Raw genomic sequence first — 26635 nt, 5'->3', positions numbered from 1 at the left:
CATGTACAGATGTGAGAGTTGGACCATAAAAAAGATGATAAAGAGGCTGAGTGCTGAAGAGCTGATGCTTTCAAATTGCGATGCTGGAGAGGACTCGAGAGTCCCTTGGACTGCAAGTAGATCAAACCAGTCAATCCTAAAGGAAATCAACCCTGAATACTCTTTGGAAGGAGTGATGCTGAAGCTGAAGCTCCAATACTTTGGCCACCTAATGTGAAGAGATGACTCCTTGGAAAAGACCCTGATGCTGGGAAAGATTAAGGGCAGGAGGAGAAGGGGACAACAGAGGATAAGATGGTTGGATGGCATCATCTACTCAATGGACATGAGTTTGAGCAAGCTCCAGGAGATGGTGAAGAACAGGAAAGCCTGGCATATGGCAGTCCATGGGGTCACAAAGAGTCAGACACAACTAAGCAACTGAAAAACAACAACTATATATATATATAATTTCCCAGAGTTGATATTTTTATCTTTGGGAGGGTCAAGTCTGGTCGGAGCTTACCAGTCTTATTAGATGTAGAAGAACTCTTTGTGACTCTTTTGCATTCCTTTTGAATCTAGTTGTTTGTTCTGTCTTCAATGGTTAAGGCTCTCTGAAAAATGTCGGGTCTTTTAGTGCTTTTTCCTGTTAAGAAGTTATTTGGCAAACCACTATCTTAAAGAATGAGTTTCACTATAGGGTGATCAGGCAGGGATTGGCCATTTTATTTCTTTTCAATTCCAAATCTCATTCCCACCTCTCCTGTCCTGAGGACACTGAATTTTTTAGGAAGCAATCTTCTTACTGTGGGAAATCAGCTTGGTTGCTTGCAAAGCCAAGTTGAAGAAGGGTCTCACCTTTCAGCATTTAGACTTTTAATGAGTCCTTCCATTTTTGGTCCCAAAGCTCTACAATCACCCGGGATCTGTTTCTCTGGAGAATAAAAATCTTTCCAGTTTCTGTTGGGGAGATGGAGGTAGTTGCCAGACTATACAGGTTGGGGAAGCTGATCTAGGGGTCCAGCTATTCCTTCTTTAAACTTTCAATCACTTATTTCACTTTCATTTTTCATATTTTTATATGTTTATTTGACTGCATAGGGTCTTAGTTGTGGCACACAGTATGGCATGAGGGCTCTTGAATTGTGGCACGTGAGCTTAGGTGCCCTGAGACATGTGGGCTCTTAGCTCCCCTACCAGGGGTGGGGAACCTTCAGATTCGGAACCACTGGACCACCAGAGAAGTCCCAGTTTTGTCACTTTTAGCTCCACCTTATCCCTGGGTTCAGAGGCTGCTGGTGACATCAGTGTCTTGGGCTTTGCTGGAGTTATATTCAACTTGGAAAAGTCTTGTTGGCTCCTACATCCCCTCTGCCATCCCCAGGCAGTCTTGTTTTTGCTTTTCCCTTCTGCTAATTCGGTTACCATCTATCCTACTTCTGTCTGCCACACTGTTACTGGAATATGGTCGGTTGTGGTCGCTACTCATGGACTCTGTGTCCTTTTATGTGTGTGCTTATTTATTCCTTTTTACTTTCATTTGGGTGGAGCTTTGGGAGGAAGGATAATGAATGTTCTCTCATTAATAAAAATGAATAAACTATAAAGGACCAACTTGAGGAGAAAATATAGCTTTTCTATATTTTTTCTATATTACCCTTATAAAGACAGGCTTCTGTCTTTATTCCCCTGGACAAGGGAACAGCTACCCACTCCAGTATTCTGGCATGGAGAATTCCGTGGACTGTATAGTCCACGGGGTAGCAAATTGTCGGACACGACTGAGCAACTTTCACTTCTCTCTTTATTGCATGAGGTTGAAATCTTAACCAAGAAAAACAAGATAGTTTACTCTCCAGCAAGGGAGTCAGGTGGAAGATGGTGGTACTTATACATCACTTGGAATCAGAGCCATAAGAAACTTTTTGAACATAAAAGATAGGTTTGTGGTTTTTTACTTTTTTATAGACATTATCTTGTAATAACATTTTTTTAAAAATTGGAGCATAATTGCTTTACAGTGTTGTGTTGGTTTCTGCCATACAACAGTGGGTATACATAAGTATACATATGCAGAGTTGTTTTTTTTAAACAGAAATTTTCACACTTTTTTTTAGTGGTGGTACTCATTTTTTTTTTAAATAAAATTTTACTTGCACCTTAATATACAAAACAGAAAAAAGTTGTAATTTTTTCCCCTCCAGGTATTTACAATTTTTCTTTTATAAAACACCTGAACTCCTTCCAAGACCTTAAGGATTCCCCAGAACACAGATGGAAAGCCAGGGCTTTAGTAGTGATATTTTATACTGCTTTGGTCCAACCGTCTCTCTGGTGTAAGTGCTTTGAGAATGTCAAGAAGCAACGCTAATATTAATTAAACTTTATTGAGTACTCATTGTGTTTGGGGTGTATGTTATGGGCTTTATACACAGTATCTCATTTAATTTTCACTATGATGCTCTGAAGAGGCATCATGATTATTCCCACATTGTAGGTGAGGAAATGGAGGCCTGGAGAGCGTAAGAACTTGTTCATGGATCCACAGCTAGGAAGTGGAAGAGCTGGGATTCAGACCCCGGTCTGCTCGACTTGAAGCCCAGTCAACAAGACGCTGGGCGTGGTCTGGGGGGCTTTGGCCCCCAGGAGCACCTAGAACCCTCCCTGGGGGCTGCTGCACACACTACCAGTTTGTGACAAAACTATAATGATGGAATAGGTTACAACAAAAAAGCAATGCCTGTCTCTCATCCTCAGGCAAGGCCAGCTCCCAGACACCCCACCCTATTCTGCATCAGATTCCTGCTCTCCTCCACAGGTCAAAGGTGAGTGTGACACACCTCCCTCTCATAAGTCTTGCACTTCTCTTGGGCCGTGTGTGGTGGGAAAGAGAGGCCTCCCTCACTTGTGTGTTCCCCCAGGTGCGTGCTGTCCGACTCTGACGCCTACAGCCCCGGGGACACCAGTTGGCCTCCTCCATTCGGCAAATGCACCTGGGATTCCGCCCGCACACCAGTCGCACAGCTCGTCTGAAATGAGCAGCTCTGGCCATCCCCACAGTGCCTTTCACAACTGCTACCCAGACGCCAGTCACCTCACGAGCCCCCTGGACCAGTCTGTGTCTGGGGGAATTGGTTGTTCTTACCATCAGCAGCCTCTGTGCCACAGTCCTGGGTAAAGGGCTAGATACTTAGTTTACTTGTTTGTCTTTTTTTTTATTATTTTTAAATTAATTTTTGAAAATTTATTTATTTTTTAATTGAAGGATAATTGCTTTACAGAATTGTGTTGATTTCTTACATCACCATATATAAAGTAGATAGAATTTGCTGTATGACTCAGGGAACTCAAACCGGGACTCTGTAACAACCTAGAGGGGTGGAGTGGGGAGGAAGGAAGAGGGAGGTTCAAGAGGGAGGGGACATATGTATACCTATGGCTGATTCATGTTGATGTTTGTAGATACTTAGTTTTGAAAGTCCAGCCAGCCCCTCTCCCCAGTGCTGGTAGAATGAACTGTATAGTCCTTTCCAGAAGATGGCAGTGTTGAGACACATATCGGATACCCAGTACCCTTGGCTTTAGACGAGTTTTTAAATAACAACCCACCGAACCCAAGTGTGATGGAAAGTCAAAATGTCAGAAATGTAGAGGGATAATTCTGGGTGAATGAGAAAGCACTCTTTGCATTTGAAGCCTCAGCTAGACCACTCAAGTAATTTGTGAAAGCTCCTGAAACTCATGTGTCAATTGTCTTTCAATCAGTATTCATGTGTCAATCAATATTCTTTCTTCCTTGTTCCCTTCCATTCCTCCTTCCCTCTCTTTCATTCCTTCCTCTGGGTCTAGAGGATGATCAAAAGAGTAAAGGCCATCAAACACTGACAAAATTCCACGTGAAAAACGATTTCAGGTGTAAAATGTACCCTTAAATTTTAAGTGTCTTTTGTCTTCTGTCTTGGTTTCTGCCTTTGGAAATGTTGTCTGTTTATTTTTTCAAATACAGGAATCCCAGACCCATTGGATAATGGAAAATTAAGTTCAGACTGGTAGAGCTCATGGAATAGGAGCTTGCTCCATCCACTCCATGTATCAACCCACTATTACAGACAAGTAGGATGCAAGAAACTTTAACTAGAATTAGGAAGGTCAAGAGCAGAGTCCTGGGAAATTTAATTTGATTTAATGTGACATGGAGAACAAAGAAAAGCCCTAACCTTATTTTGGGTTCTTGCTTCTAGAGTCTCACTGCCACCAACCAAGAAGAGAAAGTGCACACAGGTGCTGGAGGACTCCGGGGACTGTCACGTGTGGACCCACCACTCCAGACCCAGTGAGCCAACCCGGGGCCCTGTGCTGCCATTAAATAAGGGACTTTTACCAGCCTTGGAGTGGCCCTAAAAACCACTTTCTCTCTCATAGAAGGGCGATGATATGCTCTGGGAGTTTATTTCTTCCATCTTCATAATTCTATTTATGTATTTACATTTTGGCTGTGCTGGGTCTTCGTTGCTATGTGGGCTTTTCTCTAGTTGTGGTGAGCAGGGGCCTCTCCTGTTACAGGGCACAGGCTCCGGAATGCTTAGGCTTCAGTAGCTGTGGCTTCACGGGTTTAGTAGTTGTGGCACACGGGCTTAATTGCTCCACGGCGTGTGGGATCTCCCTGGACCAGGGTTGGAACCTGTGTCTCCGGAATCGGCAGGCGGATTCTTTAACACTGAGCCGCCAGGGAAATCCTGTTTTTTCCTTCTTGATGTAATGTTTCATGCAGTCTTACGTGGGGTCATACAGGTGCTCCTGGGAAAAGATGCCACTGTCTCTCTCTGGCAGAGATGAAATGCTGGTCCTTTCAGTTTTTGGGGCAGCTGTGTCTTGGGGAACCCGGGCTCTAGGCCTGGGGAGGCCGTGCAGTGTGGCAGCACCTGCAGAGCCTGCTGGTGTGCTCAGTGCTCCGTTCAGTGAAATCCTTCTCAACACAGACGTGCGCGCAAACAACAGGGATCTTAGTAACATGCAGATGCTGAGGTTCAGTGCGTGTGAGGTGTGGGCTGAAATTCTGCATTCCTAACAAGCTCCTGGGCGATGCTGCTGCTGCTGTCTCATGGAAAGGAAATTACTGGGAGAAGCAGGACTTGAGAGGATTTCTCCAGGGGAGCAAGAAGGTAGAGAGTTGAGCTTCCTTAGCACTTGCTTCCAATTAGCAGATTCCCAATAGATCTTTGACATTTTGTAAAATCCCCTGGAGAAGGGCATGGCAACCCACTCCAGTATTCTTGCTTGGGAAATCCCATGGACAGAGGAGCCTGGAGGGCTACAGTCCATGGGGGTTGCAAAAGACTTGAGCTACTAAACATGAGCTACTATTTCATGACTGAGCTACTAAAACAACAACAAAAACCATTTTAGAAGTCTTTTCAGTTCAGTTCAGTCGCTCAGTCGTGTCTGACTCTTTGCGACCCCATGAATCGCAGCATGCCAGGCCTCCCTGTCCATCACCAACTCCTGGAGTCCACTCAGATTCACGTCCATCGAGTCAGTGATGCCATCCAGCCATCTCATCCTGGGTCGTCCCCTTCTCCTCCTGCCCCCAATCCCTCCCAACATCAAAGTCTTTTCCAATGAGTCAACTCTTTGCATGAGGTGGCCAAAGTACTGGAGTTTCAGCTTTAGTATCATTCTTTCCAAAGAAATCCCAGGGCTGATCTCCTTCAGAATGTACTGGTTGGATCTCCTTGCAGTCCAAGGAACTCTCAAGAGTCTTCTCCAACACCGCAGTTCAAAAGCATCAATTCTTCAGCGCTCAGCCTTCTTCACAGTCCAACTCTCACAGCCATACATGACTACTGGAAAAACCATAGCCTGGACTAGACGGACCTTAGTTGGCAAAGTAATGTCTCTGCTTTTGAATATGCTATCTAGGTTGGTCATAACTTTTCTTCCAAGGAGTAAGCATCTCTTAATTTCTTAGCTGCACCAGGTTATATGATGCCCAAGTGGTCAGCCCACCTCATTCTTTGAGCTTAGGGACCTGATCAAATTGAGAACAAACTGAAGTTTTTGAGCCTGAAGCCTTGAACTTCTGAATTTCTGGAGTAAGTGCTATGACACTTATTAAGGGAAAGGACACTATTCCATGCCAATCTTACTACCCACTGTAAATAGCTAACGTAGGCAGTGTGAACAGTGCCCCCAGCTCAGGATACCAAATCACGTCTCTTTTATTCCTACTCATCGGTTTGGCCAGAAGCCCAAGATTTTCCTCTTAAGGCTCCCCTGCAACTCTTGTCCCCGCACTCCAGAGGTTTATGCTGCCTGTGGCCTTCTCGCCTGCTCAGGTGAGAAAACTGCTGCCTTTGCCTTTCACAGCCACGTGATGAGAATTGGTCCTCTGAGTCCCATGGAGCCTGATGGTTTGTTTAGGGACATCTGGCCTCAGCTCCACCACAGGCTGTGGGAGTCCTTCGCTGGATGATGACTTCACTTGGCCAAGTGCCACACATCATCACTCCCCGGACATGCTGTGGCAGTACTGCCCCGGGCATCCAGCCGTCATATAAAGCAAACCTCTACTGCCTTCTCGTCTTTTGCATGGTCCCATCATGGCCAGCAGCTGCCTTGATTTTCCTTCTTCAACCTTAGAAACACAGAACGCTAATTAAAGCCTTGTTTCTGAATAATATAGAGCTCTCCATCTACCTTCCTATGCATGGTTACTCTAATTTCTTCAAGGATCCTTGCATACTGCCTGCTGCTTATTTATGCTTCTTAAACACAAAAGCTGAGTAAATTTCTAGCCAGATGAGGGGACCATCTGTTCACTCTCCCACAGATGCACCAGCTCACTGAGAGTACTTTGAGTAAGTCACCCAAACCTTCCAAGAGCTTTCTCATCAGCTAGATTGCTACTCAAATTCTCCTGGCCATTTCAGAAGTCAGCCACATCCTGTGATGATGGGCTGCAGCCTGTCCCTAGGGAGGGCATTGATGTGTCACTCTCTCTGGAGAATAGTCATAGAGAAGAAACTGAAATGTCCCAGGGCAGCAGAAATCTTGCTTTCCTTATTTAAATCCTATTCAAAGGTCCCTGAAAAGCCTTCTAAAGATAATCGGCGCCAGATAGCAATTCTAGAATGAAAATGAGCAGGTTCCCAGGGGAATTAAAAAAAACCCACTTAATCCAAATGCTATGCTTTCAGCAGAAGTCTTCCACTGGGGAACTCATATTTGTTGTTGCAGAGACCAAGAGTTTTACAAAGGTCCTGGAGAAATGGCATATGGGGAATGGAAGGAGGAGCTAGTTTTACAGGCAGTATTTTTGATGCAGGAAGATGTCCTAAATCAATCAGTAAGGTTTTTCTGGTGAATTTCTTCTCAGCAGTTCATGTTGGTCAAGGGTTCCAAGATGCCCATTTATTGGGTTCACAATGTAGAATTACTGGCTTGCTGGAGGCAGATGTAAAAACTTGCTTAGAGAGAGAGTAGGTGTTGGGCAGGCTTCTGCCAGCTGGTTCCTCGCCCCACGTGGTCTGGACCCCAAATATGAGAGGATTCCAGGTCCTGTCTGATGAAAATTCTAAATATAAGAGAGCTCATGGCCCTCTATGGTTTAAACTTCAAATGCATGAGTGTTTTTTGACTGCGGACTCATGGTCATTAGCCTACAGAGAAAGAATTTCCAGTGTAGAATCAGGAAAAGTACCTGTCTCGTGTCTCCAGGAATCATGGACTTTTCAAGCCTGACTTTCTTGATTATCACACAAGAATCATAATTTCTACTTCACCAAGAGTTTTTTTTAAAAAAGTAATATAGGGACTTCCCTAGTGGTCCAGTGGTTGAGACTGCATTTCTACTGCAGGGGTGCAGGTTTGATTGGGAAACTAAGATCCCACATGCAGCACAGCAAAAAAAAAAAAAAAGTAAAGTAAAAGAAAATATTTTGAAAGACATTCAGATGCAAGCTGTGAGTTTTCTCCCAGAAGTTGAGACTTTGCTGCCTTCACACTTCCGCTTCTCTCTTCTGTTACGTTTCTCAAGACTTCCTCAGTGCAGCGTGAAGAGAAGTTTTGAATCCATCTGTTCCAGGTAACAGTTGTGACACTGAACAAGTGTTTCTGGTCTTTGAACCCCAATTTCTACATTTGTTAAATGGGGTTAAGAATCCTTACCTTGTAGTCAGTTTATAAATCTCTTTGGCTATATCTACTGAAACATATCCAATGGTCCAGTGATTCCCCTTCTAGGAATACACTGAACAGAAGTATATACAAATGCCCATAACAGACAGTTCCCACAGACATTCATACTAGCATTAGTTATAATAGCCACAAATGGAATACTATACAGCAAGAAAAATGAACGAACTACTATCATTTGCAACAATGACGAATGATCACATAAGCAATACCTAAGAGCACATATGATATTACATAATTTCTATAAACTTCTCTATGGTCTTGGATCAGAATAGTGATTATTCTTGAGCAAGAGAAAGTAGTAACCAGGAGAGAGCATGAGCATGTCTTTTAGAGTGCTGAAAAGTATCCTCTTTCTTGATCGAGAGGTAGTTACCCAGTATAACTCATTTTATTAAAAAGTATCAAACTGTGTACTAATGACCTGTGCACTCTTTTTCATGAATATTATACTTCAGTAAGGGCTTCCTGGGTGGCACTAGTAGTAAAGAACCCCTTGCCCCATGCCTACCCTCCCTGCCAGCACCCAGAGGGGTAGAGCTGACCTTTGACTGCTTCCCCTGCCACCTTACTGCCACACTTGAGTAGGAAAGGGTCTGAGTTAGATATTCACGCAGGCCCACAACGTGATTTCACAACAGAGTTGTCACGGAGGCCAAGAAAGAGGTATTCGCTAAAGCTTCTTAGGAAGAACTGAGTCACCTGAGAAAAACTAGTAGCTGTGATAAGGACAGCGCTGCTAACACTAAAGGCACCATTGTTTAAACTCTCGCTGGAGGCAGACACGCTGGCAAACACTTGCAGACATGACTCACTGACTTCCTTCAGCAGTTCTGGGAGGCATCATATTGTTCCTAACATTTTGCGGGTGAAGCAACTGAAGCCTAGAGATGTTAGACCGCTTCCTAATTGGCCAGTAAAATGTGGAGTTGTGATTCAAACCCAGTCCCATATGGTTCCAAACTCCAAGCTCTTGAATTTCCTTTATCCTCTCTCCGCTGCAGGAGGGAGAAAGGAAAGATGGAAGAACTAGTTTCTCCCTTTCTTTGAACTTGGTATGAACAGGAGAACCGCAGAAGGTTTTTTGTTTGTTTTGAAAAGTTTAAGACAGATGACTTTTAGAGGAGTGAGGACGTGAAGAACTCCGAGGATTGCTGACCTTATGTATTCTTAGCTGGGAAAAAGTTTTTCAGGATTTTGAGAAAATCCTTTTCCAAAATGGTTGTATACAGAACTCAAAAAATAGATGTTCTGCTTAGGTGACATATAATAGTGATATCTCATGAAAAACACAGTTTCTGGGACATTTTGGATACAAAGCAAACTGAAGTAGCTCTGGTATTTATTTAAGAAGTGATCAATAAAAGTATAAAGAAAGACAGAACAGTGAGTGGGCTAAGTGCACATTGTATAGAAGGTGGTGTTATATCCTGACTTGTTGCTTATAGCCATCACCAGTTTTTATGTACACACACTATTTCCCTTTCACTCCTGGTATGAGGCATGAGTGATGGTAGGGAGCTCACAGAAAAGGGAAACAGCAAACATCTTAATAGGATTTACATAAAATTTTTCTGTGGTTGAATCATAAGTTTTGGAGACATACTCAAATTAGACAACTTGCAAGGATTATGCAAAACTAGAAACTTACATATGCGAAATTGCTGTTATTGGACCATTTTTGATGTACAAAAGAAGCAGTTTCATATAGTTAATACTAACTTCTAACAAAGTATTCTCTGCTAATTTATCTTGGTTTTAATATTAGCTTCTAAAAGTGCTTTCACTTGTGTTATGATATTCTGCTTGTGTGTTGTTGCAAGACGGGCAGGACACTTGTTTTAATTTCTGTTTTGCAATTGAAGGAAGTAAGACACTAAGTGAATAAATAACTTTAAAAAGCTAGACCACAGAATCTTGGTGTCACAAGGGACCTGTAACAAATTAGAATGTATTGGTTGTAAAGAGCAAAAAGAAAGAAGCAAAGGACAAAACCAGTTTAAAAACAAACCCTCACACTGCCTGAAGCAGCAACCAAACAAAAAATCAAAACGAGGGGCTTTATTGGCTCCTGTAACCCAAGATTTAGTACTGGGTGCCAGAACTCAAACTATGCCTTTGGGACTGGGTGTGTTCATTCTCAACTCTACCTTCTGCTGTGCCGGTTCATTTCCAGACAGGCTTTTCTCTCTTGTCCCAAAATGGTGCCAGCAGTTTTGGGGGATGTGTCTCAGATTCAAACCTCATGGAAAAGAGTCAGCATCTGTGAACCTATCTCCTCTAAAGCACAGAGGCCCACATTTCTTGGATTGAATTAGGCCATGTATGTACAATTACTGATGCAAATAGTGAACGCTGTAGTTCTATTGATTAAGCATGGGTTCCCTACCCTTTCAGTCTGGGCATGGACTTCGCTCAAACTGCACCTCTTTGGGCTGGAAATGGGATTCACTAGAATCAAACAGACTGGGAATGAAGAGATGCCATATCGGAAATAGAGTAGATAGACACTGAGGTCAACAAGTGCTCACCTTGGCACCTTAGAATCACTGCCCCAAGCTGCTCAATTTACAGATGAGGAAACAAACCTAGCCACATGCCCCTGCTTCCCAACACTTGTCATTCCCCACAGGGTCATTCTGCCTCATACGTGGACTATGTATTCGCTCCGTGCAGTTGTCCGTGAGTCTAGGAAAAACAGCCTCTGAGGGAAGATCTAACATACCAATTTCTTTGCAGTGACAGGGAGGAGTCACAGCATCGAAGTGCAAGATCTGGACAGTGAGACACAGAACATGATGCTTGCGCACCAGCCCTCTCCTGCTTTGAAGTGGCAGCCATACCGAAGTGTTCCTTGGCATAGTTTATTAAACAGTCAATATGAAAAACTGTAAGTGGCCTTAGGGAACCCCTGTGGTTGACTGGACAGCAAGGCAGGGCTAACCCTATGGTTGGCTGGGGAGCAAGGCAGTGCTAAATCCAAGTTATTTGGGCTTTGATGCTACCTCTGATCAAATGGAATTTATCAGTGAGAAATTGTGTCTTGCTCCTTATGTTTTGCATTTTAACAATAAACAGTTGGGACATGAGTTTTGGTCTTCAAGGATCCAGATTTGTAATTCTAACTCATAATTTACCCACTAAATGATGGAGGAAGAGAGAATCTTTTTGAGATCAAATGCCCAGTTTAAACTAAAAGCTGGAAAATGGAGATTTCCCAAATCACTAATATTTAATCCTGCAGTCAATTAAAAATTTCATAGAATTATTTTTGGGGGCATATTAAATTGTTAGCTCCCCCAGCATCAACGTTGCAATTCAGAACTGTTAGTTTATTGTCAATATAGCCTGTAGTGATCATAGTTGAGGGTGGCTTTATATTAAGAGGCTGAAATCAAACCATACAAAATATTCTTAAACTAGAAAATTTTCATCCTATTCTTATGACATTATAGTTTCAAGAAATAAATGTAGACTTATGCACGATTGTTCTTAAAGATCTTTTAAGCCTTCTCTTTATTCCTTAGGATAAAATTTACTTAGCCAGCTCTTCTAGAATTTTCACTGATTGTAAATGCCTTCTTGAAACACTAAAGTGTGTTAATGGGTAAAGAATATGATTTTCAATTAATAAATATACCATGATATGAGAAATGCTGGGCTACAAACGTGAGGGTCTTCAAGGTATTTTTCAAACTCCAAATAATTTTTTATTTTTTATATTTTTATTGGAGTATAGTTGCTTATAGTTTCAACTGTACAGCAAAGTAAATCAGCTATTCTTATCCATATATCCCTCTTTGGATTTCCTTCCCATTTAGGTCACCACAGAGCACTGACTAGAGTTCCCTGTGCTATACAGTACGTTCTCATTAGTTATCTATTTTATACATAGTGTCAGTAGTGTATATATGTTAATCCCAACAGTTTTTTAAGAGCAAAATTTATCACTTGGAGTTTTATGTTGTATGAACTAGAAGGAAGAAATCTTAAAATCTGAGGAGTTAGACTTTGGGACTCAATGTGTTTAATAGGAGACAAAAACAAGCAGGTTGCTAGTTGTATCACTGAAATGTTGCAACTTGTATCTTTGCCGCTGTGTGCAATAGAGAAAGAAAAGAAGGATCCAAAGGCCCTGGTTTTGAGTCAGACTTCATTTAATGGTTTTGGGGCAGTTGTTCCATATAGTATCTTACTTATGAGTACCCAGGTATGAAACTGTCACACATAAGCACAGTATTTTAATCAAAACCTGTAATGCTTCCTAGTCTGTAATGTATCTGAGTTGATCAAGTTTTCAAGGTAACTGTTATCTCTTTTCTTACTTGAGTAGGTTTTTTTTAACTTTATCTGAGCAGTCAATCTATGCTTCACTGATCTGGAAAAAAAAGATACATGAATAGTATCAACTCAAAGATGCAGAGGCAGATTTATTTTGAATGCTTAGCCATAACTCACTTTTCTTAAGCAAAAAAGATAGGCGATATTCATCTGGATTAGAACTCAGGAAGTCTTAAATTCACTACTCACATCGCTGAGACGGAAAATCACTTGCCTCTGCTTAGATTAGTAGATGTAACTCGTTACAAAAGCATAATTTTTCTAAATAACCTGAAAGTTATAAAGTTAGGAGATTAAAATTTTATTACATTTTTGGAATGATATTTACAACTTGTGTTAAAGACCTTTAAAAAGGCCAGTTTAGTTGATTTTATAATTAACTTTTGATATCAAAAGCAGAATCACTACTCTTAGGTAAATAGCATAATTTTTATAATCAGACTTTTTTAAAAAATTCAGAATACTCTTCAACTGTATAATTTTTATGGGTTGATATAGTGTCCGCTTACAGCTGTCTTTAGATTTCAGGCTAATGCTCGTACCTGAGCTGCAAATCTTACCTTTTTTCTTCAGAGTTTTTGACAGTCAAACATAGAAGATCACGCACAAAAATATTTCCTTTGTTTTTTTTTTCTTAATCAAAACTGTTCTTACTACCCTCTGTAGTAAAGTCTATACAATTCAATCCATCTAGCCTTTTGACAAACAAGTTACAGAAACCTGAGTCAGTATAAAGTCCCAGATGCCTTAAAATACCTGCTTTTATCACACCCTTCATTCAGTGGATTTTCCCGTTGCTGCTGGAGGGCGCTGTGACTGTGGGGCCTTTGATCAGTTCGTTCTCCTGTTCAGTCACTCAGTCCTGTCGGACTCTTCGCGATGCCATGAGGCCCCCAGGCTCCTCTGTCCATGGAGTTTTCTGGGCCAGAATGCTGGAGTGAGTTGCCACCTCCTCCTCCAGGGGATCTTCCCAACCCAGGGACAGAACACGTCTCCTGCATCTCCTGCATTGGCAGGCAGGTTCTTTACCACTGTGCCACCTGAGAAGACTTGGAGGGTAATCAGTGACCTAGTGACTTGATCCATTGGTGAGGTGCTTAGCTTGCCAAGAACATGAATGCTCTTTTCCCAAGAGACTCATTCATATTTCTGTCACTGAAATTAGAAAAAAATTTAGAAAGTCTGTGTTGTTCATTAAATGGCAGCCATCCAAACTGAGATCCCAGGAAGCAAAGACCCACATAGTAGCAGAGAGCTAGCAAAGCAGGAAGAACTGCCGTCTCTGTGTGTTGTTCTAGGAAGGAGCTCTTTTCCTGAGGAACATTTAGGAAACTTGATGCATTAAAAATTATGTTTCATATCTACAACACACACAGAAAAAATTACCAAAATTTTCACCATTTATGTTCTCTTTTCTACTTGGTAATGTTGCATGTTTAATAGGTTTTATTTTTATTAACATTAAAAAGTATTTAATCAAGCATGTAATACACAAGGACTTCCCAGGTGGTGCTAGTGGTAAAGAACCCACCTGCAGGACATCAGAGATGTGGATTTGATCCCTGGGTTGGGAAGACCCCCTGGTGGAGGGCATAGCAACCCACTCCAGTATTCTTGCCTGGGGAATTCCACAGACGGGAGCCTGGTGAGCTACAGTCCATAGAGTTGCAAAGAGTCGGACACTACTGCAGCAAGTTAGCATGTACGTATATGTAAAGTATAGCTCTTGAACATGATTTGATAAAACAAATAAAGCAAGAATCTGATTAGCTAACCCACCATCATCCTATTATTTTTTTTTTCTGCAGAAGTAAACAACATAGGTAGGTATTCAGTGCTATGATCAGATCAGAAGGATAAAAAGGAAATGGCCATACTTTAGTGAAAACATGTTTGCAATCAGTAGTTTGACTGACTCTGGTTAATCTGGTTGAAAGCTATTCCTGGTAGTTCTGACCAGTCTGCTTTTTTTTTTTTCATCTGACTACCAGGAAGCTGAGTAGTCATTCATCTGAGGGACTATTTCAGTGTGGTGATGTTGATGAAATGAGAGATTTTTCTTAAGAAGGAAAAAAATGAATTCTATCCCAGATATTTGATATGTCTGAGTAATATAGTAATTTCTCAACTTCTAACCAATGTCTTTCTATTGTGCAGTGGAGTCAAGTTAGAAATCTAGGAAACACAAAGCGAAAAGGCAGGCTGAGAAGACAATGATTCCATTTGGGAAGAATTGTACTTCCTTCTCATGAAGGAAAAAAGCTGTGAGATAGCCAGCTGTGTTCTGAAATACCATTTTCATTTCCTTGGTGAAAATTAACAAAATTGATTGATTAAATATAGCAAGAGGGCTTCCCTGGTGGCTCAGTTGGTAAAGAGTCTGCCTGCAATGCAGAGACCCAAGTTTGATCCCCTGGAGAAGGGAGTGGCAACCCACTCTAGTATTCTTCCCTGGAGAATTCCATGGACAGAAGAGCCTGGCGGGCTACAGTCCATGGGATTGCAAATAGTCGGACACAACTGAGTGACTAACACTTTCACATTTTTCAGATATAGCAAAAGATACTTTCCAAAATGTATTTTCCTAAAATGTTTGTATAATTGATTTTGCTCATGAAAGAAAATGTAGAAAATATTTGTAAGACTGGTTTCTTGCTTCCACTTTTCATAGACCCGATGTAGGCTATCGAGTCATCACAGACAAAGGATTTAATTTTTCGCCAGCAGATGAAGCTTTTGTTTGCCAAAAGAAGAACCATTTTCAGATCACCATCCATATTCAAGTTTGGGGAAGTCCAAAATTTGTCAAAACCCAAATGGGTCTAAAGCCAATAGAAATGTTTTACTTGAAACCTTTTGGGGTTAAGGTAAGTCTTTTATTTAGTTTCATCTCATTTAGCCGACGTTTAGTAAGTATTCCTGTTGTCTGTTGCTATATAACCATCTATCCCGAAACTTAGCAACTGAAAATAATAACACTCATTGGTTTGGATCAAAAATTTGCCCGTTGGTCAGGGCTCGGCTCTACTCAGGAGTCATTAGCTGGATCCACTTTCCAAGATGGCTCACGTGAGTGTCTGTAAGTCTACTGGCCATCAGCCAGGAGCTCAAAGAGGGCTGTAGCTGGGAGGCCTTGGGCTCTTCTCCATGTAGACCTCTCTGTGGGACAGCTTGTGCTTCCTCACAGCATGGTGAATGGGCTCTAAGAATAAATACTTCAAGACATAGGAAATAGAAGCTGCCAATTCAGAATCTGGCAGAACATCACTTCAAACTACAGCTTTAAAGTTTTTCATGCATAAATCTTGGACTTCTTTTGCTGAGTGTAATTCGTTTATTCTTTTTGAGGCTGGTGTGTTCCCATATGCAGTTGGTTCATAGTTTTCACCAAATTCTCAAAGAAGTCTGCAACTTAAAAAGCCAAGGAACCACTAATCTAGTCAACGCTCCCTCTTTCCCAGTTAACAGAGGGGAAACTGAGGTCCAGGAAAGTCACACCATTCACCCGAAATAGTAAATAATAGAGCTGGGATTAGAATGCAGGTAGGATGACTTCTGAGGGGTCAACAAGGATTTATTGCATTATTACCTCAGATCCAGCTCCTTAGGGTGGGGAATATCCATTATCTGCATACATGTTTTTCTGATCACTAACCTGGGCTCAGGCACCGAGTCTCCCAAAGTGGCGCTTCACAGCTAAACATATCAGCTGCTCTTGCTCCAGACCAAGCTCTTAAATAAAACCAATGCAAACCAAGTCAAAATAAAATGAACAGCAAGCACACAATAATAAAACATATATTTCTGGTTATGGAAGTAATATGAGTCCATTGTGGACATTATGGAATATAATAGAAAAGTATGAAAGAAGAGATAAAATTCATTCATACTTGGGGTCCACAATTTAATAACTTAATTTTTCCTTATTTTCTATTATTAAAATAAATAGCATTATATAATATCATTAAAGACTATAAAATATTATTTATCAAGATGATATGGTTTTCCATTATATCAAGATACCATATTAATTCCTGTATTACTGTAAATTTTTTGGTAATACAAATTTATTGTAATTTTTTTTTTTTGCAGTGAACATCCAGGCATATTCATTTTTGTATGAGAATAAATTCCAGAATAGGCATTGCACATTGAACATATAATCAGTATTAAAACTCTTGATGCTGGTTGCCTAATTGCTTTCCAGAAAGATAGTGACTATGCAAATACCTACAAGTCATAGGGCAGATATCAGCAGACACTTGCTACTCTTCACTAATAACAAGAAGACTTTGTAGCAACTATTGAATAAATGTCATTTCCTATGTTTTATTTATTTTTACTGTTTATTGTTATTTCTTATTAATAACCTCTGAAAGGGCTGAGATTTCTGTTAGTTTTGTCTTCTAACCTCTATTGCCTAATGCAATGCCTGATTCAAAGCAGGTGCTCAACAAACATGTATGAAATGAAAGAATGAATGAATGAATGAGTGCATGGAGCTGTTGAGCTGCCTTGCTCTTGTGTTTGGGGGATTTCCTGATAGCTCAGTGGGTAAAGACTCCACCTGCAATGCAGGAGACCCTGGTTCAGTCCCTGGGTCGTGAAGATCCATAGTCTGCTCTATACTCCCTGTTGACCTGAAGTTCTCTCTTGCTTGTGTTTTCTTTGTTTAGCTCTTCAGGTGTTTGTTTCTTTTCTCTCCAAGAGCACACTGCTTTAAGGTCTGGGTCTTTGTCTTATACATTCCTTCAGTGACTTGTGCCTCTTGCCAAGTGCTTAACATAATGCCTTGGGAAATTTTTTAAGTAATTGAAAATTATTTACTAATGAATGTTTTAATTAATAAAGAAATTAATTATGAAGTAATTACTTTTTGTTATTCTACATAGGTAGAAGCCACCAATCAAATAATTGCTATTGAACAGTCCCAAGCAGACAGAAGCAAAAAGATTTTCAATCCTGTTAAGTAAGAACTCCTTTTCTGAATTCTCTTGTGAACATATTTTGGGAAGAAAATCTATTGCCAAATTTATTTTATTTTAAAAGAATTCCATGATACAAACTAAATTAGTAATAATGTGTTAGTATTATGAACACATGCTTATCAACAAAAGTAGGTAAGATATATTGAAATAATTGCAAAAAAAAATCTGTATAAAAGCCCCATCTTTTAGGTCATCATTATTTACAGAATATTTATTACTGACAACCTTGCTAACAACTTCGGTTTCCTGAGACAGATTATAATTAGATCTTTCTTTCAATTTTTCATTTAAATCAGCATGCTACTGATTGAATTGATTTTAAGGTTCTGGATCCATGCTGTGCTTATAATTCATTTATCTTGTTTTAAAGCACTGCTGTTAGATTGCTTAATGAGCCCTAAAATAGAAAGAATGCGGGGAACTTCCCCAGTGATCCAGTGGCTAGGACCCTGTGCTCCCAATGCAGGGGGCCTGGGTTCAATTTCTGGTCAGGAAACCAGGTCCACATGTCATTACTAAGATCCTGTGCAGCCCAAGAAATAAATGAAAATAATATTTCAAAAAAAGAAAGCCACAGGACTGGGATCATCCAAAACAATACGGTGGACCTTGCCATATCAATTGAGTGAGACTTGCTTTTTGACTGACTGGTTGGGGATGATTTGAGCCTGAGTCAGTCCTATTTGGGGAAGAAAATGGTGCTAGAGCCTGGACAGAGCAGGTGTGAGCTCAGCCTGCAGCTCCAGCGTGTACAGACAGCTCTGAACTTGCCTGGCACCTCTGGTTTTCCCTCGCTGGGAGGCTGTGTGTGGTCTACCTTAGGAGCAGACAGCTTCCCACAGTCAGGTCAGGAGAGGGCAAATGCGTGAAGGAGATGCAAAGGAGTTCACCAGGAACCTAGAGGATCTGCTTCTGTCAGGAGGAGAGCAGTGTAGCGGAAGTGACGCAGATAACAGGGCTTCTCTCCTGTTGTCGAGATCAAAGAGCCCCAGTGTAGGAGCACAAGCCCTTCAGAGCCAGGTACTCGGGGCTTGAACTGTTGCTGAATGAACATTTCTAGTCTATGAAATTAAAAGACACTTTCTCCTTGGAGGAAAAGCTATGACAAACCTAGACAGCGTATTAAAAAGTAGAGACGTCACTTTGCTGATCAAAGTCCATATAGTTAAAGCTATGGTTTCTCCAGTAGCTATGTTTGGATGTGAGAGCTGGACCATAAAGAAGGCTGAACACCAAATAAATAATGCTTTCGAGCTGTGGTGCTAGAGAAGACTCTTGAGAATCCCTTCAACTGCAAGGAAATCAAACCAGTCAACCCTAAAGGAAATCAACTCTGAATATTCATTGGAAGGACTGACGCTGAAGCTGAAACTCCAATACTTTGGCCACCTGATGCAAAGAGCCAACTTACTGGAAAAGACCCTGATGCTGGGAAAGATTGAGGGCAGGAGGAGAAGGAGACAACAGAGGATGAGATGGTTGGATGGCATCTCTGACTAAATGGATGTGAATTTGAGCCAAGGAGATTGCGAAAGACAGAGAAGCCTGGTGTGCTGCAATCCATGAGTTTTCAAAGAGTTGGACATGACTTACTGACTAAGCAAAGAGTAACTCCCTGGCGGCCATTCCTGACCAGGCTGGGTATTATCTTAAAAATCAGTGTCCTCCACAGTGTGATAAGAATGGGGGACTAAACATACCTCAGAATCTAAGAATGAATCAGATATGATCAAGAACTATGTTCTCTTACAGTCTCTTGGTATTTTTGCTGTTTGCTTTAGAATTAACCTGCTGGCCGACCAGGTCACCAAAGTAACTCTGGGCCGGTTACACTTCAGTGAAACCACAGCAAATAACATGAGAAAGAAGGGGAAGCCAAACCCTGACCAGAGGTACTGGCGTGGTGTGTATGCCTTGGGCGGGCGGGGTGGGTGGGGCAGGTAGCTGGTTATGCTACCTGACAGCCCAGGGCCCCCAGAGCCCCCTCTGATCCCCTTGGCCTCCCTCAGCTGCTTTCCTCCCTTCTCTGACTCTGCTGTTGCCACATTTCATTTACCCTTAGACACCGTCCTTCTTCCATCCTCACACACTGCGATGCCTCCTCTCCTGCCCAGCCTCTGGGTGGCTTGCTTTCATTCTCCCCGTGATCCTTCTGCAGCAGTCCCCAACCACCTGGATCTAATGCCTGATGATTTGGAGTGGAGCTGATGTAACAATACTAGAAATAAAGTGCACAATAAATGTAATGCACTTGAATCTTCCTGAAACCATGCCCCTTCCACCCCAGTCCGTGGAAAAACTGTCTCCCATGAAACTGGCCCTTTGTGCCAAGAAGGCTGGAGACAGCTGCATTTAGAGGGACCATGTGTTCATGTCTTGTGACTGGCTGAGGGCTGAGGATTGATGGCATTTCTCAAATTCTGTGTGCTGGTCACTACTTTAATGCCCTGAGCTTCTAAGCTCTGCTGTATCCTTTTTTGACTGAAAATACATTTGCATTAATGATTTACACCTGTGATTCTCAGAATGTGCTCCCAGGACCGGCAGAGATGGTATCACCTGGACACTTATTAGAGATGCAAGTTGTTGGGACTCACTAAAAACCTACCTGATCAAAAATTTGGGGTGAGGTCCAGCAGTCTATATTTTAACAAGCCCTGCTCCAACTGATTTGATGCATGCTCAAGTTTAGGAACCACTGATTTTAGAACAAAGGTTTTGGAGTTGGAGGGAATTGAGTTTGACTATTTGATACTGCCATTTACTAGCTGGGTGACCTTGAGCATGGAACTTAACCTCCCTGAGATTCATTTTCCTGTTCTGTAAAAGCGGTTCAATACCCATACCCTTCTCCAGTAAGGTTGTTTTGGGGTTCTAAATGAAATAATGTAGATAAACTGCTTAGTTCAGCACATGGCCCATTTTGAGCACTCAGTGGATGATAGCTAATTATTATCATCATTGTAACAGTTGTTACTATTATTGACATACTTTAGTTACAGGGGAAAAGTCATACTCCCTAAGGACTGGAGACTGTTTAGACTGCTACAGAAGAAGTTGGCTAAGTTTTTTTTTTTTTTTAATGCAATTCTTAAAGTAAATGCTTTTCTGGTAGGGATAGTTTATATTTTGACTTTCAAGAAATGGTCTAATAAGGACCTACTGTATAGCTCAGGGAACTCTATTCAATACTCTGTAGTGATCTATGTGAGAAAAGAATCTAAAAATGAGTGGACATATATATAAGAGATTCACTTTCCTGTATAGCAGAAACTAACTTCAATAAAAAGTTTTAAAAACACATCATGCTTCTTTAAAAAAAAGAAGAAATGGTCTAATCTTAAAAATGTCTCATCAGTGGTACACATGAAGAAGCAGTTAAAATAGGAAGATCGCCTTGATAACAGTCGGAAGAGAGGGTTCTGGTTTTTGCCTGAAGTCACGACTGGAGTCTATGAAATGGGCAGGTTACATGACCAAGAGCAGATCAGTATGGGAAGGAACCTGTGCGGCTGGGCCAGCCCTGCGGGGTCACCCACCCCACCCCCCCGCCTTGGGGCCTAGGATGTGTAGCTTGGATGGCTCTGGACAAAGGCACCTCTAAGGTGACTTTCTGTTGTGCGTGTGCAAGGAAATGGCCACCCATTCCAGTGTTCTTGCCTGGAGAATCCCAGGGACGGGGGAGCCTGGTGGGCTGCTGTCTGTGGGGTCGCACAGAGTCAGACATGACTGAAGCGACTTAGCACTTAGCAGTGTGTGTGAGCAGTGCTGTGCTGAGGGCCCTGGGATCCAGCAGGGTAAGGCCTGCACTAGGCCAGCACTGATGGGCCAAGCCCAGTCTGCCCAGCGATGGCTGTTGTGGGTGTGCAAAACAGCACACTCATCCCTCAAGCTGAGTGAAAGGCAGACCCAGAACAACAGTGAGTGAACCAACTCCTCTGTGGTTTCACAAGAGGGGCAACTTAGAGTGGAAGAGAAAATCTTTGAATATGTAAACCCATCTGGGTAAATTCTCTGTTAATTAATCAGTTTGATGGCACGCACTATGTCTCTTGTTTCCTGATGTGCTGGCATTGGTCTGTTGTTTCTGAACTAGATACTTCATGTTGGTGGTTGGACTGTATGCTGCTAACCAAGGCCAGTTCTACCTGTTGTCTGCCCACATCTCTGAACGGATCATTGTAAGGGTAAGTGCGGTTCTTTGACTTTTCAGGATCCCATGGTTTTTTTTGTTTTTGTTCTTTTTTCCCCTGTAAGTAGACTTTACATATTCAGTGGAATGCATGAAGTATGCATGAAGTTTCTCAATTGCCAGTGATGACAAAGATAATGATAGTAATAGCAGATACTGTTTAGTTTTTACATTGTGGTTCTCAACCACAACTTTTGTTTCCCGTGGGTCATTTGGCAATGTCTGCAAATATTTGTGGTTGTTACAACTGGGGGTGCTACTGGCATTTAGTGGGTTAAGGCCAGGGATGCCGCTCAACACATTCCGATGCCCAGGACAGCCCCCACAACAGAGTTACTCCTCCTCAAATGTCAGTAGTGCCGTAGTTGAGAAGCCCTGGATTTTGCTGTATGATGTAGGCACTGGGCTGCATAATTTCTGTATGACATCATTCTACATTGTTTCACATTTACATTACATTCTTTACACCCAGAGGAACTTAAGAGTTCTTAAGAGGGCCTTAAGAGGGAGAGAAAGTCATCCGTGAGCACAAAGCTAGTAAGTAAATGATGGAGCCTGGGTTACAACCCAGTTCCCTCTAACCCCAAGTCCACAGGGTGGGGGAGTAGGCAGGAAGGCATCCCATGCCCCAGACTGATCGGTGACCCCAGGGACTTATAGGCTGCTGCCCAGAGCATAGTAATGGCTCAGCATGTTTTGCTGAATGAATGATTGGTCACAGCTCTGGGCGGGAGTCTTGGCAGGCACAAAAACATAAAGCTATTGGCAGCTGCAGCTGCAGCTGTGTGAGACCAGGCTGGCCAGCACAGAGAATGCCAGGGCCATGAGGGAACAGGTAACCACAGGCCTGGCAGCCCTGGGAGGGGCTGTTTGGTGATGGGTCTTTGAAGTGTCACAGGGAGACGTGCACACTCCAGTAGGGAAACTGGTTTACATTGGGGCATGCCCACTGAACTGGCTGTTAAACTTAGGCCTGGGGACAAGTGCTACCCATTTGGGGAAGTGAGTCTTCCACAAACAAAGGGCCCTCTGTGTAATTCTTTTAGTCAATAAAAAACAACAAGCCATCTATTAGTGGAACTCTTGAAACTACATCTCAGAGTTTTATTGGAAGCAAGTAATGATGGAAATGAAGTAAAACACTGGTGTGTCCAGATGTCCGTGGGTGAGGCCGGCTGTGTGCCCTCCAGCACGCATACCCGGACTGTGTTTCTGTGGGGCCAGATCTAAGCTTCGGCAAAACAGCATCCTCTGGGGCAAAGGCAGGTGGGCCCCTCCTTAGGTCATGAGCCAAGGGCAGAGGTTAAGCCCATACCTCACCCAGGGTCAGGGTGGTCTCTGACACCTCACCTGCTGTCATCTGGGATTGCTTTGGTGTGCTAATACATGTGATTTAAAGTCAAGTCTGGAAACCTAGGTTGCTTATTTTTTCTGATTCCTCACAGGAAGGAACAAATACAGGCAGTGCCTTTCTTTTTAATGTTAGGGTAGATCAGATACCATGAAACTGCTGCTTTGAGTGGTCAAATTCATGCTTAAGTCAGGCAGTCTGCTAGTCACCTGCATACTTTAAATAATTTACCTGGTGTTGAGATTTCTCCATTTCCTGCCGACAGCTGCTGCAAAGCTCTGCTTAGGCTGCCGTGCAAGTCTCCACAGCAGCAATGTGAGAGGGGAACATGGCCGGACACGCTGTTCCCAGAACTCTCTGTTAATGGGCTCTTTCTCGTACCCAAAGTTCAAAGAGAATTTAACTCATAATGATGACCCTGAGAAGTCCAAAGTTTCTGCAATTCATGTTAAGTATGACTATTGAAAAAATTCTGCTTAGTGTAGATTGGATGTCATATTATTCACTAAGTTTTTATTTTTAAAAATGAATGTTCCAGATTCAATGGCTTTCTTCTATCCATAATTTTTGGTTAAAGAGAATACCCTATTCTATATGTATGCTGGGTAACTCAAGGGTTACCCTAACAACAATGAGAAAAAAATATGATAGCAATAATATCTTTTCTCACACTGGAATTATCTTACTGAGATTATTTTGTTCTAACCCCAAATGCAGAGTGAAAATGAATGCAGACTTTTGCATTATTTAAGCATATAATGTTTAAACCAACTGACAGAAAAACTGAATTTAAGAAATGGCATTATTGTTTGAGTCAGTGAGTTTTAGAGAGCACGTTTCCTGCCCCTGAGATTCTAAAGGGTACGAAACAGGTATATGTACCATGGATTGAGCAGAGGGCAGACCAGCCTATATTTTACAAAAAAGCCAGATATGCCCTCTTGGGCCAAGGCCTGGGTCTGTTAGTTCGAGTTCTAAAATGAAGGAAGAGAAATGTGACAAAGATAAGACTTGACCACATTATATGGAGACCTGAAAATTGCATTTAGCAAATCCAAATTCATTTTGAGAACTGAGTCATTTTTCCCATAGCAGAAATTAACATAAGGGTGAATGTATGGAGGAAGGTTGGGCTTCCCAGGTGGCTCAGATGGTAAAGAATCCACCCACAATGCAGGAGACCTGAGTTTGATCCCTGGGTTGGGAAGATCCTCTGGAGGAGGGCATGACAACCCACTCCAGTATTCTTGCCTGCTGAATCGCCATGGACAGAGGAGCCTGGTGGGCTACAGTCGCTGGTGTCACAGAGCTGGACACGACTGAATGACTAAGTGCAAAACACACAGCTTGAAGACTGCAGTAGATGAATTTCAGGCCTCAAGGGGGAGTTCAGGAGACCAAGCTTGTCAGAATTCTCTGAGGAGGGAGAAACAGGGGCAGGATCCAGCAATTGTTCATCCAGATTGTCAATCAAAACAGCTTTGGAAAGATATTTTGGTCCCATACTGTAAATTGACCAATTTAATGGAAATTAAAGCTCACTCCAAGGAACAGATTTGTTTCCCAACTCTTTGTTTTGGGGAGCATTCCCCAGCAGAGCTCCTTCGGATTCTCCTTATTAACAGCTAGACTTTCCTTCAGCTCCATTCTTCTCCTAAAACACATAATTAAACCTGGTTGGAAGGGCTGTGTTGCGAGCAGGAGGGATGATCAGTTTTGTCCACCTTTCCAAGACATGCCAGGGTTTCCTAGTTTTGAAAACCACTAATTTATTCCAGCTTATTTTTCCAGAAGAATAGAAATGGGCAGGCCCCCCTCCCCAAATTCTCTTTTATTGCTCTGCAACCACAGTACCACAAGGTGGGAAAGCCACACCCGGGATTGGGAAAGACAAGGGAAAGAATGCAGATGCAAGGATGGTGAGGGATGAGGGGAGAGCAGAGCCACGCCAGGTGCCATCTCTGTTTTCCCTGGCCCTTGCCCATTTCTGACCACAAACCTCCCTTCCCTTCCCCTACACACAATCGAGCTGCGCGCACACACACATACACACACACACACACACACCCCTCTTCTGAAGTTCAGATGAATTTTTATTTACCCAAAGGAATCAGTGGGTAGAGCAATGTCTGTCTCACTGTGCAGTTGGAGTTCAACAGAACAGCCTACTAACTATAGAAGGGGTAACTCATGAGCCCTTTCATAGTGGTATGGAACTAGTGTATGATATAAAGAAGTTATTCTTTTTTTTTTTTTAAAGAAGTTATTCTTAAACTATGTTAAGAATAAGAATCCCCTGGAGAGCTGGTGGAAACACGGATGCCTGGGTCCCACCTCCACAGTTTTTGGGTCAGTAGGTTGGAGATGTCTGAGAATATGCACTTCTTTTTTTCTAATTTATCTTTTAAAATTCAGTTTTAATTTTACAATTGCTTTACAATATTGTGTTGGTTTCTGCTGGACAGCTATGTGAATCAGCCATGAGTATACATATGTATACTTATGTATATACACCCTCTTCAACCTCCCTCTCACCCCCACCCCATCCCACCCTTCCAGGTTGTCACAGAGCACCGGGTTGAGCCCCCTGTGTTGTAAAGCAACTTCCTGCTCACTTCAGTTCAGTTCAGTCACTCAGTCATGTCTGACTCTTTGTGAGCCCATGGACTGCAGCACGCCAGGCTTCCCTGTCCATCACCAACTCCTGGAGTCCACTCAAACTCATGTCCATTAAGTCGGTGATGCCATCCAGCCCTTTCATCCTCTGTCATCCCCTTCTCCTCCTGCCTTCCATCTTTCCCAGCATCAGGGTCTTTTCTAAAGAGTCAGTTGTTTGCATCAGGTGGCCAAAGTATTGAAGTTTCAGCTTCAGCATCAGTCCTTCCAATGAATATTCAGGACTGATTTCCTTTAGGATTGATGGGTTTTATCTCCTTGCAGTGCAAGGGACTCTCACTAGCTTCCCACTAGCAATCTATTTTACATACAGTAATGTATATGTTTCAGTGCTACTCTCTCAAGATTATGCATTTCCCGCAAGCTTCCAGGAGATGCTGATACTGCTGGCCTGTGGACCACACTTTGAGTAGCCCTGGTAGATCACATCTCTAGGCCCATTTTCAATAGTCTTTTCAAAAGTTTCTTGCCTTCCTCAGCTCAAGCTTTTCTGTTATGCTCTTTGGCTGCTCTTTAGAAGCCCAAACTGATAAAGCAAAGAAATCCAGCTTTCCTTTCCAAACGTTGCTACTAGTGATGGTTCCTGTTCCAAGCATCTGCAGGGGGCGCCATTTCCATTGTATTCTCTGTGAACAGAGCTCCCTCGGAATTGTGTAGCCCTGCAGATGCTACTGAGGGGACAGATTGATTGACTACAGGTTGAATGGTGCTTACTATGCACAGCAGATTGTATTGAGCATGAATTTGAGACCATTCATCCTCATTTTTACAAAGTGTTCATGCATACATGATTTCAATTAACTCCCGCAACCCCATAAGATAGGTAAAGACATTATTATCTGTATTCGTCAGAGGAGAAAACTTGTAGAGAAACGTTAAGTAAGTGTCCCAAAGTCACACAGCCAGTTTGTG

General features: G+C 42.3%; 1 protein-coding gene across 1 annotated transcript in view; it reads left to right on the top strand.

The window, feature by feature from the left end:
* MYRFL (myelin regulatory factor like) overlaps window positions 1–26635 on the top strand; it is a 119462-nt gene that overhangs the window by 40391 nt on the left and 52436 nt on the right. The window contains exons 3-10 of the mRNA XM_068971449.1: window positions 2740–2807; window positions 2904–3156; window positions 4224–4315; window positions 10915–11065; window positions 15188–15383; window positions 17409–17485; window positions 19286–19396; window positions 21601–21691. Coding sequence (XP_068827550.1) covers window positions 2740–2807; window positions 2904–3156; window positions 4224–4315; window positions 10915–11065; window positions 15188–15383; window positions 17409–17485; window positions 19286–19396; window positions 21601–21691 — 1039 coding nt within the window. The remainder of the gene's footprint in view (window positions 1–2739; window positions 2808–2903; window positions 3157–4223; window positions 4316–10914; window positions 11066–15187; window positions 15384–17408; window positions 17486–19285; window positions 19397–21600; window positions 21692–26635) is intronic.

This window comes from Capricornis sumatraensis, chromosome 4 (assembly GCF_032405125.1).
Source record: "Capricornis sumatraensis isolate serow.1 chromosome 4, serow.2, whole genome shotgun sequence".
Taxonomy (NCBI): Eukaryota; Metazoa; Chordata; class Mammalia; order Artiodactyla; family Bovidae; genus Capricornis; species Capricornis sumatraensis.
Note: the sequence above shows the minus strand (reverse complement) of the source record. Positions and strands in the feature narration are given on the sequence as shown.